We start from the raw sequence: 14,430 nt of genomic DNA on the forward strand, positions 1-14,430 counted from the left end.
GGTAATTGTTTGTGCTCAGTATATCACCACTGGCAGCACACATTGACCAAACACTTTTCTTTTTAGTCAAATGGGCAACTCACCGTAAAATGTTTTTCTCAGTCTTTTATTCGCTGCCCACTCAAGACCGATTTTTATCTTTAGTTTATTAGTCTGATAATGATCCCTGTCAATTTTACTTTTGTATCCTTGTTATTTATATTTATCTACAAGTTCTATTTATTTTCCACTAATATTTAGTACAGTCGTCAGAGAGCTCACCCCTAAAAATCATCACGAACAAGCTAAATTTTACCAAAAATATTTATTTTGGGACATTAAACAAAATGCAAGAGGCCACTTTTACCACTTTCACCACTTCTTACTTCTAAAACGCCCCTGGAATGGGGGTAAAAATACAAAAAAAGGATTTATAAAAAATCTGTATGCCCTAGACAAAATTCTTTAAATAAAAAATGTATATAATGAGAAAATGGACTGCCGGAGTGATGACGTAGTTTTTATTGACATCTGTCAGTTTCACTTTCCAAACAAACCTTGTTTAGTGCGGATAATATGTATTTTTCTTTATTCATTCATTTTTTTACACAATCCTTTCCGCTTTTACAGTTACTATAGTTCCTACAACAATTTTACAAGGTTTTGTAAATAATAAAACATGTTGTTTTATAAAAATAGCAATAAAATGCATGTATCAATAAAGTAAGGTTAGAATTTCTTAAATTTAAACTTTTTAACTATATTTCATATAAACAGAATACTGACCTATGATGGTATTATCGTAAAAAACACTATACTTAAAAAAAAAAGCAGTATAGAAAGCAAAATTTTAACTTTATATAAATTAAAAAGACTTGAGATTGGGCATTTTAATTTTTGTTTGGAAAGTAATAATAACAATATGACCGCCGTGACGTCACACTCCGGCTGTCCATTTTACACCAAAATGTTTATTAGCACTTTTTGTGTAGAATAAACCGTTCTCTCTGAAATAACGGTTGAGGCGACCTTCGATTTTGAATGTCAGTTACATGCGCAAAATCAATGTTCAATAAAATTTGAATCAGCTTGACGGTAAAAACTCGATATCTTTAGATCCAAGTGTCTTATCGACAAAAATCAAGATGCGTTTTAGAAGTAAAGAGTGCAGTTTTCGTATGAAGGTTTTGTGTTTTGCCGCGAATAGACTCAGTTTATATAAGGGTGTTGATTAATCTTTAAAACCTATAACACAAAATTTCAATTTTAAGTTGTGGTAATACATACGTATTTAGAGTGAAGATAATTCTCAAGTGTATGTTGAGAAACCAATACAATTTAAAAAAAACTGACTGTTTGGTGTGCTTTACGGGCTGGTGGAATCATTTTCCCGTACTTTGATGATGCTGACCAGAACGTTACAGTCAATGATGATCGCTATAGAGCCACATTTACTGACTTTTTTATTCCTCAATTGAACAATCGTGATGTGCAGGAGATGTGGTTTTAACAAGGCGGCGCAACATGTCACACAGTTGACTACTTGGAGGACAACTTTTGCCACGTAATTGCCGATATACGGTCATGAATGTTGGAAAAAGTCATCGAAAATTGGACTTCCAGATTAGACTACCTCAGAGCCAGTCCTTGCAGTCATATGTTAGAATTCATATTTAAATTATAATGTCAAAAGATTACCTTTCGAATAAAGGCAATTAAGTGTCAATTTTATTGTCAGTTTAGTGTAAACGACACATCTTTGTTTTATTATATTTCAAGTTCTATGCCTCTAAAAAAACACTCTTTAAAATAAAAAAATTGATCTCAGATTTTTTAGTTCTATCAAACAACTGCATATAATGTGTATTCTTTTCTCTTAATTTTTAGATAACACTAATAGGTGCTTTACTATAAGCTTATTTCTTTCTTAAACATTTTTTTAACTTGTTTTATATGGCTCTGCAGCATCGACAATGGAAGAGGCTTCTTTATTTTGTACTTCTTAGCCTTCTGTCGTCTATGTTTGGACATAGGCCTCTCCCATCTCCTTTCATCGGTCTCTATCCTGAGCAACATATTTCCAAATTGTTCCGGCTATTCTTTTAATGTCATTAACCCATCTCATCTGTGGTCTTCCTCTTGGTCGTTTACTTTCGTAAGGTCTCCAATGTTGTATTGTAGTATTCCAACGTTGGTCTTTTTGTCTAGCAGTGTGGCCCGCGAAGCTCCATTTAAGTTTGGCAATTTTTGTTGCTATGTTCTCGACTTTTGTTTTGGATCTTACCCAGTCGTTTCTCTTTTTATCTGACAGTCGTATACCTAACATATATAATAAAAAATAGTAAACTTTAAATGCATATTATATCGCCGCCAATAAATATAAGTATAGAAACAGTTTTCCGTAATAACTCAACATCTTAAATATAACGATCTAATACGTTCTATTGAAATATACATACATACATTATATAGATATTTCTTAAAAACTTCTCTTATAAACGTCTCAGTTTCCTCCCACCACTTACTTAATTATAAAATTACAGATATACTGCAAAATGATATTTTATTATTCAAAATTAATCAGATTAAAAATGTTAAAGTTACTGAAATAAAGTATAGCAATGAAAGTTGTGTTAAAATAATATCCTAGTTTTATAATATACAAACAATAGTTCTTAAAGACTTTGTATTTTTTGCAGTGGCCTACGTAAATCTGGGAGCAGCGCTAATAGCTTCGGGAAGGTGTCAGGAAGCAACGGCTGTCCTTCGTCAAGGATCAAAATTAGATGGTACTGGTTTAAAAGACCGAAAAGAACATGAAAGCGCAAAAGTTTCTGCGTTATTGCAACTTGGAGCATTATATTCAGATCAAGGTCGGTTGCAAAGGGCTCTGGCTACCTATAGAGAAGCAGCTCATTCCTTACCGGATCATTATCCTCCTCAGGTAAGTGATTTTTTTTTAATTTAACTTAAGTGTAACTGAGTTCCTTATCAAAAATATATGAAATATCAGAATATTTAGAAAATACTGTTATTCTTATTAGGTAATAATAACAATGTACAAGTATAGTACCAGTTCCCAAACTGGTACTATACTTATACATTGTTATTATTACCTAATAACCAAGTTCCCAAACTATTTAAAACTTTTCTCTTGGTATCATCTTTTATTGTTTAAGTGTTGTCTATTTAATATCCGTTTTAAAATTGATGTAAAGATTCAACATGTCATTTAACCTGATAACAAAGCCAATAAACAAATAAGCTTCTTCTTCTTCTTGTGCCACTCCTATCGGAGATTGGAAATCATCAAGGCTATCCTGACCTTGTTTACAGCTGACCTAAAGAGTTTATTAGTGGTACAGCCAAACCACTCTCTCAAATTACGCAACCATGACATTCTTCTACAGCCTGGATTCCGTTTTCCTTCTATTTTTCCCTGCATTATATTTTGAAGTAATGCGTATTTATATCCTCTCATCAGGTGACACAAATATTCGAGTTTTCTTCGTTTGATCGTTGACAAAATTTCTGGGTCTTTTCCTATCCTTCTCATTACTTCAAAGTTGGAAAATCCTCTAACAAATAAACGAAACGAGATATTTATTTAACTTTTAGATTTTAGTAAGCTTCTACTAAGACTGATATTTAGCATAAAGCCTAAAATTTAGATTAATTTTTGAAGCGCTAGTCGTAAAAATATTTTTTTTTTAAATCCAATTTACAAAAATTATTTAGTAACTATAATAATTATACAACACTAGACTTGACTGAAGGTTTAAACCATATTGCAACTTATAGGAACCTTGATGGACTTGATAGGGATACATTTTTCTGCAGCAGTCCCGGAAACTTTGGGTATGATTTATAAAATCGAAACTTTTACTTAAGATAAATAGTACCGATGCTAAAGTCAAAAGAAAGTTAAAAATTGGTAGTTTCTAAGTAACGTATCCGTGCAGGTGTTTATGTTAACATAAACACCTGCAGAAATTAATATTTTTCGTAACATGATTCAAAAGTGATTTTACGAGATTCGCAAGATTCTAAGACTCGTCTTCTACTATTATCTTATTAAGCTCTAATAATGACGAAGGTAACAATGAATGTCGCTACTTCAATACAAAAGTACCACAAAACCACAAAACGTATAAACAAGTTTACAGTAGCTAATATGAAATTCGAAATAATCGGAAATTTTAGATAGTTAAATTAAATCTTTTATTTCAAAATAATACAAAAATAAAATATTATTCTGCAGCGTAATAAATCTTATTCCTACAAAAAGTAATATTTTCTCATAATTTTGCTTTTTCACCACTTGAGTAAGAAACCAATAGTAATATTAGTGCTATGCCCCTTCCATACAAAATGTTTGCCTATATTGCTATGAGTACTGCATTTCCCTTCTTCTTCTTCAAGTGCCATCTCCGCGGCGGAGGTCGGTAATCATCATAGCTATTCGGACTTTTGAGACGGCTGCTCTGAAAAGTTCATTTGATGTACATCCGTACCAATCTCTCAGGTTGCGCAGCCATGACATTCTACGCCTCCCTATGCTTCTTTTTCCTTGGATCTTTCCCTGCATAATCAGTTGGAGCAAGGTGTATTTCTATCCACGTGTAATATGTCCGAGATATTCCAATTTTCTTGTTTTTATTGAATTTAAAATTTCCATTTCTTTGTTCGTCCTTCCCAGAACCTCTTTGTTTGTGACGTGTTCTGTCCATGATATTTTCAGAATTCTTCTGTACACCCACAGCTCAAATGATTCCAGTTTTTTCATTGATGTCGCATTCAAGGTCCAAGATTCCATTCCATAAAATAAAGTCGAAAAAACATAGCACCTCGCCAACCTAACTCTTAGTTCCAGTTTTAAATCCCTGGTACATAGAACTCTTCTTATTTTGTTGAAATTTGCTCTAGCCTTTTCTATTCTTATTTTTATCTCCTAATTGCAATCATTTGTGGAGTTAATCATTGTTCCCAGGTATGCATATTTGTCCACTTGTTCGACGTTGGTTTCGTTTATTAGAAGATTCTCGTTATTTCTTTGAGTTTTCGATATTCTCATAAATTTCGTCTTCTTGACATTCATTGTTAGACCATACTCTTTTCCATACTCTGCTATTCTGGTCACCAGTCTCTGAAGATCTTCAATGTTTTCGGCTAAGATCACAGTGTCGTCCGCATATCTAATGTTGTTAATGGGGACTCCATTTACCTTTATTCCAGCTGTTTCACCCTCAAGAGCTTTTTTCAGGACCTCTTCGAAGTAGGCATTGAAAAGAATTGGCGACAATACGCATCCCTGTCTTACTCCACATCTAATTTCAATTTCTTCTGGCAGCTGTTCGTTAACACGTACTTTTGCTCGCTGTTTATGGTATAAATTTGATATGATCCTGAGGTCGTTGTAGTCAATCTTCTTTGATTTCAGGACATTCATTAAATGTTTATGTCGTACTTTATCGAATGCTTTATTATAGTCAATAAAACATGCGTATGTATCTTAATTGACGTCCAGGCATCTTTGTATTAGTATATTAAGTGAAAAAAGAGCTTCACGTGTTCCTAGGCCTTTGCGAAAACCAAATTGTGTATTATTAACGTCTATGTCCAGTTTGTGATATATTCGGTTATGGATGACTTAAGTAGTAACTTTAGCGTATGAGACATTAAGCTAATGGTGCGGTAATCGCTGCATTCTCTTGCGTTTTTCTTTTTAGGGAGACAAATAAAAATAGATGTTAACCACTCTTTGGGTAATACGCCTGAACTATAAATTTGGTTCAAGAGTGTCACTAAAACATCAATGTGCTTCTCATCTAGAATTTTTAGGATTTCTATAGGAAGCATATCAGGTCCAGGGCTTTTCCCGCTCTTCATTGTTTTTAATGCGTGCAATATTTCTTCTTTTGTAATATATGGACCTATTTCTTCTAACGTAAGTTCTACGTGCTCCAGATCTCCTCTTTCATCATCGAACAATTCATCGATATATTCTGCCCATCTTTGTATTTTCTCGTCCGTATGTGTTATAGCATTTCCCTAGAATCCAGTTTTTGGAAATGTTCGTCCCCAAATTGTTCTGAGTCGTTGTGGTAGCTGGATTGGAAGACGTGGAACGATCGAATGGCCGACTAGATCCCCCCATTTGACCCCTCTCGATTACTTCTTAGGGAGCTTATTTAAAATCTAGTATATTTTATTTGACCAAACAGTATTGTTGATTTAAAAGTTAGGATAACGGAAGAAATTAACAAAATAACCTCCGAGGTCATACAAAATGTTGTACGAGGAATCCAAAATCGCCTCGGTTATTGTCAAGAAGTGAATTGTGGTCATTTTGAGCATTTAATTTAATTGTAAAGTACATTGAAAATTACTTTCTAAATATTATGTGACAGTGTTATCTTCATTCAAGTTTTGTGATAGAGACATATTTTTCGAGGAGTTGCTTATAATTGAAAGGGGGTGCTGGAGGGATATAATATTTTCATAATGTAACTTGTCAATTTAAGAATAAAAATTAACATTTTTCAGCCCATTTTCATAATAAAAATGAATTTATTCCATACATATGGACCGCATGGTATAATTAAAAAAGTACATAATCGATAGTCGGTAGAAAGACTTATATAAGTATAGAAAATATAAAAAAATATAAATATATTACAGTTATGGGTTTATATAATTTTACTTAAACCATGTTTAATATTATTATCTTTTTTTACATTGTCATTATTTTCGACACCATAAACATAAAACAGATGTCATCAAAACAACCAAATGGTGGCGAAATAAAGAAAATAAACGTTAATCGTCTAAGCTAGTTGCCACAGCAAGGGCCATCTGGCCGAGCTATTCGCCAAATGAGCCCTTTAAAAAATGGAGAGCTTACCGATAATCACACTAAGTGCAGGAAGGTTTCGCTTAACTCCAAATGGTCTCATATCTCAACAAAATGTAATAACAGTTATTGCGCCACTCTTTATGCTTTATATTCGTTTAATTCAATTTATTTGTCATCACCGAAGTAGAGACGCTTGTTAAAAGGGTATTAGAATCGTTGAGTGTTATTTATAGGAGGATTTTGTGTATGTTTTGTTCAAAATTATGAGTTTGAGACAGCAGCCTATCCTAAAATGGTCCATTTAGCTATTTTGCTGTATACATATTATTTTATTAAGAATTTTGCATATTATTTATTTAGGCCAGGGAAATAAGCGAAAAAAAGTACCCTGTTTTTGACACTCGTCCGGCCAGGCAAACGACAGTTGTTTTTAGTAGTATGGACCTCTGTAACAAAAACCTATATGTTTCCTGCAGTCGATTTTTTGGACTTAATTAGTTATTAACAAATTAAGGTCAAAAAACGGAAAAATTTTGCTTTTTTCGTCTATCGGCAAAAAGTGAAGCATTTAAACAAATTTTAAAAGAAAAGAAACTTTTAAGTCATATAAAAACCTTCAAAATGGCGTTTACTAAATGTTTCTGTCCTTATTTGTTGCTTAGGAAATTGCAAAATAGATCAAAAATTTTGGTTTTTTATAAATGTTAATAACTTTTTTGAAAATAAACTGATAACATTTATATTTCATAGAATGCTGTGTCTATGAGTGCTTAAAATGTTGTTAAAATTTCAAAGTGATCGGTCAAATAGTTTAAGAGTCATTTTATTTGTTTATCCCAAATTAATTTTTTTTGTAACAATATAAGTCAGAAAATTATATAGTATTAGTAATTGTAATGATAGTTTCTTGAAGACGAAGACTTGTTCTATTACTATCATTAAAAAAAAATTAAGAAAATTAATTTTAAATATTGCAAAATAATTTTGCAAAAACATGTGGTTTTTTGCTTATAAACAATTAGAATAACTTTTTAGCCATTGTCTGTAAGAACATTATTTTTTTATATTTAAAAAGCCTAATTTTTTTTACAAATTTAAAAGAAAAAAAATGTGTCCTAAAATAATTTGGGACAAAGTTAGCCTCTTTTTTTATTTAATTCATAGCAGCTTTGTTTATACCAATTAAGAAATCTTAGTAGATCTGTTATAGTAAGAATAACAAAAAAAAGTTGTTGACAAAAATTGTAGGCAGCTTTAAACTCCACATTTTAAAATTAGTTACAATCTTACAGGGTGTTCCATAAGATGGTGGCAGACCAAACTTATGTTTTTTTAAATAGAACACCCTGTATTTTATTCTAAATTTGAAATCTGCTTTACTTCCACATCACAACAATGTAAAGTTTTATTATTTTATACCAAGTATTTAAAAAGTTATAACCAATATTATCTGAAAATCGTATCAAGTTTAACTCCCTGTATAATTACAAATAAGTATAGGAACATTGATCTGTCGCAACCATAGTTTTTTTATAATTGTTAAAACTTATAAAACATATTCGTTTTTATAATATTTGTTAAATCAAATACAGGGTAAGTCAAAATGCAAGTACATTATTTTCTTGGTAATTTTAAATAGAATACCCTGTATTTTATATCACTATCAAAAAGTACTTATATCGTACTTCATATTTTATAAAGTACTCTCTATACCTTAAGTTATCAGTTTTCTAGATATTTTTATTTTTCTATCAAAGTATTAATTTGGTAGATATTTTAACTTGCATTACTTGGTACTTGCATTTTGACTTACCCTGTATTTGATTTAACGAATATTATAAAAACGAATATGTTTTATAATTTTTAACAATTATTAAAAAGCTATGGTTGCAATATATGAATGTTCCTGTACTCCTTTTTAATTATACAGGGAGTTAAACTTGATACGATTTTCAGGTAATATTGGTTAGAACTTTTTTAATCCCCGGTATAACATAATAAAACTTTACATTGTTGTGATGTGGAAGTGATGCAGAAAAAAAACAGAAGTTTGGTCTGCCACCATCTTATGGAACAACCTGTAAGATTCTAACTAATTTTAAAATTTGAAGTTTAAAGCTGTTTACAGTTTTTGATAATACTTTTTTTTGTAATTTTTACAGTAACAGATCTACTGAGCTTCCTTACACTAAACAATCACCCTGTATATATATATATATATATATATATATATATATATATATATAAACATATATTTTAAAGATGACTTTAAAATTATATTGCCAATATTACTGAGTTGCATTCTTGGGACGACTTTATTATAGGATAGTTCCTTCGATAACATGAAATTAATTCTAACTTAAAAAGAATAATAATAAAATAATAAAGAATAGACATTGGAAAAATTATTTTAATTAATATTTCCAAAGCAATACTATTTTTAGAAACAATTGAATAGGACAATTTGTTGTTTTCATAAAATCTATTATAAATAAATTATTTACAATTTTATTAAAGAGGTATAAATTAATTATAAATATTAATGTTTTTAAATAGAAATTATCTCAAGTATTATAATAAAAATTGAAAAAAAAAGTGAAGCAAATTAGATAGTTTATTTAACAATTTATTGAAATAATGGATATTCGTAATTTACGCAAACAGTACATACAAATTAAACAAGGAACGTTGAAATCCATAAATAAGAACCAGAGATACAGCTAACAGCTCCTTCCTCCTCCCTCCGGCTTCCGTGAGTTTCGAAGCCAGCCGATTTTAAGAACCACATTTTGAAGCTTTGTGGACGATTTCTTTGAAATGCAATCTTTTTAGAATTCGGTACGTTAAAACTATAAAGTATTTTCTTTTAAATAGCGCTAATTAGATTTATTAATTATTATAAACAAAGCTGCTATGAATAAAATAAAAAAAGAGGCTAACTTTGTCCCAAATTATTTTAGGACAAATTTTTTTTCTTTTAAATTTGTAAAAAAATTCAGGCTTCCTAAATATAAAAAAGTAATATTCTTGCAGGCAATAGTTAAAAAGTTATTCCAATTGTTTATAAGCAAAAAAGCGACATGTTTTTGCAAAATTATTTTTCAATATTTAAAATTAATTTTCTTATTTTTTTTTTAATGTTAATAATAGAACAAGTCTTCTTCTTCCAGAAACTACCCTTACAATTACTAAAGCTATATAATTTTCTGACTTATATTGTTGCAAAAAAAATTAATTTGGGATAAACAAATAAAATAACTTTTAAACTATTTGACTTATCACTTTGAAATTTTAACCATATTTTAAGCACTACAAGGCACAGCATTCCATGAAATATAACTGTTATTAGTTTATTTTCAAAAAAGTTATTAATATTTATAAAAAACCGAAATTTTTGACTTATTTTGCAACTCCCAAGCAACAAATCAGGATAGAAACATTTAGTAAAATTTGTTTAAAATGCTTCGCTTTTTGCCGACAGACGAAAAAAGCAAAATTTTTCCGTTTTTTGACCTTAATTTGTTAATAACTAATTAAGTCCAAAAAATCGACTGCAGAAAACATATAGATTTTTGTTACAGAGGACCATACTACTCAAAACAACTGTCGTTTGCCTGGCCGGCCGAGTGTCATGAAAAAATGCTTATTTCCCTGGGCTAATTGTATCAAACTACAAAACAAGTATGAAGATAACAAAAAACAAAGAATTTTTCACAAAAGTCGTTTAAAATTTATGGGAACTCTTTTTTGTAATAACTTCTTCAGATCTGGCGGTCCCTGTATTGTACATTTAATTGTTAAATACCATAGGCCAATTTTATGTAACGAAAAGAGAAAGGCGTTGTATGAAATAGATGTATTTAATCACTTGTAAAAAAAAGACTCTGAAGACCCAAAAATATTGAAAGTGAAAGTAAAAATATTGATTTTTATTCTTAGTGCCCTATGTCATCTCGTATGTAACTATATGTTCAATAGTAATGAAGACACTCTGTAATGCCCTTTTAGTAGTCACCTTGTGTGTTTTTTCTATCTTAATATATTGGTGATATCCTTTTCTTTCATTTAACGTATCACACGCTCCAATCGGACCAATATCAAAAGAGATATGATGTAATTGCCCATTTAGCAATGCTGCAATGTGTGTTTTTTCTCTCTCAACAACTTCGATACCCTCTCTCCTTTCCGATAATGTATCATACGTCATGATCCGACAAACTATTCTACCCCCACCACAAATCTTACAGGTTTTTACAGGTACAGCTTTTACTTCTTCTTCTTAATGTGCCTTCTCCTCTAACACCTCGACATTCGTGAATCTATCTACTCAACTTATTCTTAATATTCTTCTGTAGGCCCATAACTCGAAGGCTTTTAATATGTCCGAAACGTTATTTATTGTCCAAGCCTCCAACCTATAAAATAATATGGAGAACACGTAGTATCTAAGAAGTATTATCTTTAAAGAAATTGAAATGTCCCTGCTGCAGAGTACTTTTTTCAGTTTGTTGAAAGAATTTCTTGCCTGTTCTATTATTGCCTTAATCTCTTCTGTGTACTTATTATTTTCGTTAATTATTGTACCCAGATATTTATACTTTTCAACTTTTTTAATTTGTTCTCCATGTATTGTTATGTTTTCTTGTCGATGTTGAGCTTTTGTAATTACCATAAATTGTGTCTTTTTTGTGTTTAGAGACAGTCCGTTTTCTTCAACGACTTCTACCACTCTGTCAACCATTTGTTGTAAATGCTCAAGACATTCCGCTAATAAAATAATATCGCCGGCAAACCGTATATTATTAATTGGTCGGCCATTCACTTTTATTTCCACAGTTAGTTCTTCTAGTGCTTCTTGGATTATTTCCTCTGAATACAAATTGAACAAAGTAGGAGACAGGACACAACCATGCCTGACGCACCTCTTAATCTGTATTTCATTTGAAAAGACGTTGTTCTCTTTTACCACAGCGATCTGATTATAATAGATAGCGCTAATGATCCTGATGTCTCTCATATCTAAGTTTTTCTTTTCAAGTAATTCGATAAGACGGTTATGTCTGACCTTATCGAAGGCTTTGTTGTAATCCAAGAAACACACACACACATATATATATATATATATATATATATATATATATATATATATATATATATATATATATATATATATATATACTGGCTGATTAACATTCAGGCACCTTTGCACAAGTACATTCACAGCGAACAGGGCTTCCCTCGTTGTCAGTGCATTTCTAAATCCAAATTGTGTGTCACTTATGTCCTGCTCAAGTTTGGTTGTGTATTCTCCGGTGTATAATTTTTAAAAATATTTTGAGCGTATGACTCATTAAACTTATTATCCGGTGGTCTTGGCATTCTTTTGCATTTGGTTTTTTGGTAGTGTTATGAATATTGACCTCAGCCAATCTCTGGGAATGATTCCTGTACTGTATATTGTATTAAATAAGTCAAACAATATTCCAATTTTCTGTTCTTTTATTAACTGTATTATGTCTACAGGTATTTCGTGAGCACCTGTTGCCTTGTTGTTCTTTGTTTACTTTATCGCCACTAATACCTCATCTTCTGTTGTGTCTGGGCTGTTGTCGAACTTTTTCTGCTCTACTACTAACTCAGTCCGTTCGTCTTTAAATAGCTCTTGAATATATTTTTGCCATCTTTTAAGACTTTCACCGACGTCTATAATTATTTCGCCGTTTTTATCCAGCAGTATGTTTGATTTTTTCTTAATATTAGTTCCTGTTTACTTTCCTAATTTTTTTTATGAAGGTTTAAGTTATCATGTTTCTCCACCAACTGTTCAGTCTCTTCGCATTGTCTCTATACCATATTTCCTTTGCATCTCTGATCTTTCTCCTTATTTTTGTGTGTATAATATTATACATGTTTTTGTCTTTGGTTTTATAGGATCTCCTTGCTTCCATGAGATCCAGAATGTCATCGGTCATCCATTTATCTTTGTTCTTGATCAGCTTAAGTGTTGCATCTTCAGTAGAAATAATTTCTATTTTGGTGAGCTCTTCTTTAATTTTTAGTGAGACTTGCTCTTTTGTTGATGGATCTCTCAAACGGAATAATTGTATCCTCTCTACTTTACTTTTAGCCACAAGCTTTTCTAGATTAATTCTACACCTTACTAACTGGCTTGTGATCTGATCTCACATCAGCTCCGATGTATGATTTTACTGATTTTATGGAATTTCGGTATCGTTTGTAGATGAGAAGGTAATCAATTTGGTTTCTGATGACGTTATATTGGTTGTCTGCTGGAGATTTCCATGTATAGAGTCTCCTGGGCGAGAGATCATAATAAGTATTCGCGACAATCAAAATCGGTCTCTTGGCAGAATTGAGCCAATCTGTCTCCTCTCTTATTATGGGTGTCCAGTCCAAAGTTTCCAATAAAATCACCCTGACCTCCTCTACCGATTTTTGCATTTAGATCTCCCATGACTATTGTAACGTCTCTAGACTTGGTTACTGCTAAAGCTTGTTGTAATTAATTATAAAACTGTTCGAGCCCTTCATCCGACTTTTCTGCTGTTGGAGCATATACTTGAATTATATTGACTCTAGAGTGAGCTGTTTTTAGTGTTACCATCATAAATGTAAACTGAATTAAGCCATCTGGTCTCACTTAGTCCTAATATTTTTATGTCAAGTCTTTTCATCTCCTGAATGACATTATGGACTTTACCTGCTTGGTATATTGACTTAACATTTCACTTGCCTATCTTCATACACTTTCTGTCGATTTTTACAATTTCTGTCGAAGCTTTTACTTAATTTTATTTTACTTAAATTTACTTAACTGTTTTTTAGTTGTACGTAATTCTGTTTAAATTGATTTAATTTTATTTAATTCTATTGACTTTTCTTTAATTTTATTGAATTTTATTAAATCTAATTTAGCTTTAATTTTATTTTATTTTGGAAATGCGTTGACGTTTGTCAAACATCATTTTATTTTTATAGTAAGTGTATGTTTATCTTAGCCAATGATATAATAATAAATATATATCATAAGTCATTGTTTTACCTTTCAATTACAGTAACCTATAGTTTTAGCAATTTTAGAAAAAATTAATTACTGTGAAGTAGTAAAATTTCTGATTAACAATAATTGTCAATTTGTAGAATGAATTAGCAATAAATTGTATCCGTATCCGTAACCGTAAACCGTATCGTTGCAAGAATAAAATATAAAATGACAAATATGTGGGTATTTCAGATTTCTTTCCTAGGTGGCGTCGTTACCTTATTGGACAAACGGTGTGACTTGTCATCATAGCCTCTTAATAGATAAATAGATAGATATATATATATATATATATATATATATATATATATATATATATATATATATATATATATATATATTTATATATATAGATATATATATATATATAGATATAGATATATATATATATATATATATATATATATATATATATATATATATATAGAAATGTTTCTTCAACGTCGATATTCCCAAAAAAAAAAATCTTTATTTCGAAAATAAGTTACAATTTTTGAGAAATTCTACAAACTACTACATTTAATGATTTAAA

General features: G+C 30.7%; 1 protein-coding gene across 2 annotated transcripts in view; it reads left to right on the plus strand.

Moving 5' to 3' along the window:
- Tmtc2 (Transmembrane O-mannosyltransferase targeting cadherins 2) overlaps positions 1-14,430 on the plus strand; it is a 1,074,543-nt gene that overhangs the window by 875,094 nt on the left and 185,019 nt on the right. For both annotated transcript variants that reach the window (XM_072529360.1, XM_072529361.1), the window contains exon 6: positions 2,679-2,923. In XM_072529360.1, coding sequence (XP_072385461.1) covers positions 2,679-2,923 — 245 coding nt within the window. The remainder of the gene's footprint in view (positions 1-2,678; positions 2,924-14,430) is intronic.

The sequence above is a fragment of the Diabrotica undecimpunctata genome, chromosome 4, assembly GCF_040954645.1.
Source record: "Diabrotica undecimpunctata isolate CICGRU chromosome 4, icDiaUnde3, whole genome shotgun sequence".
In the NCBI taxonomy this organism is placed as follows: domain Eukaryota; kingdom Metazoa; phylum Arthropoda; class Insecta; order Coleoptera; family Chrysomelidae; genus Diabrotica; species Diabrotica undecimpunctata.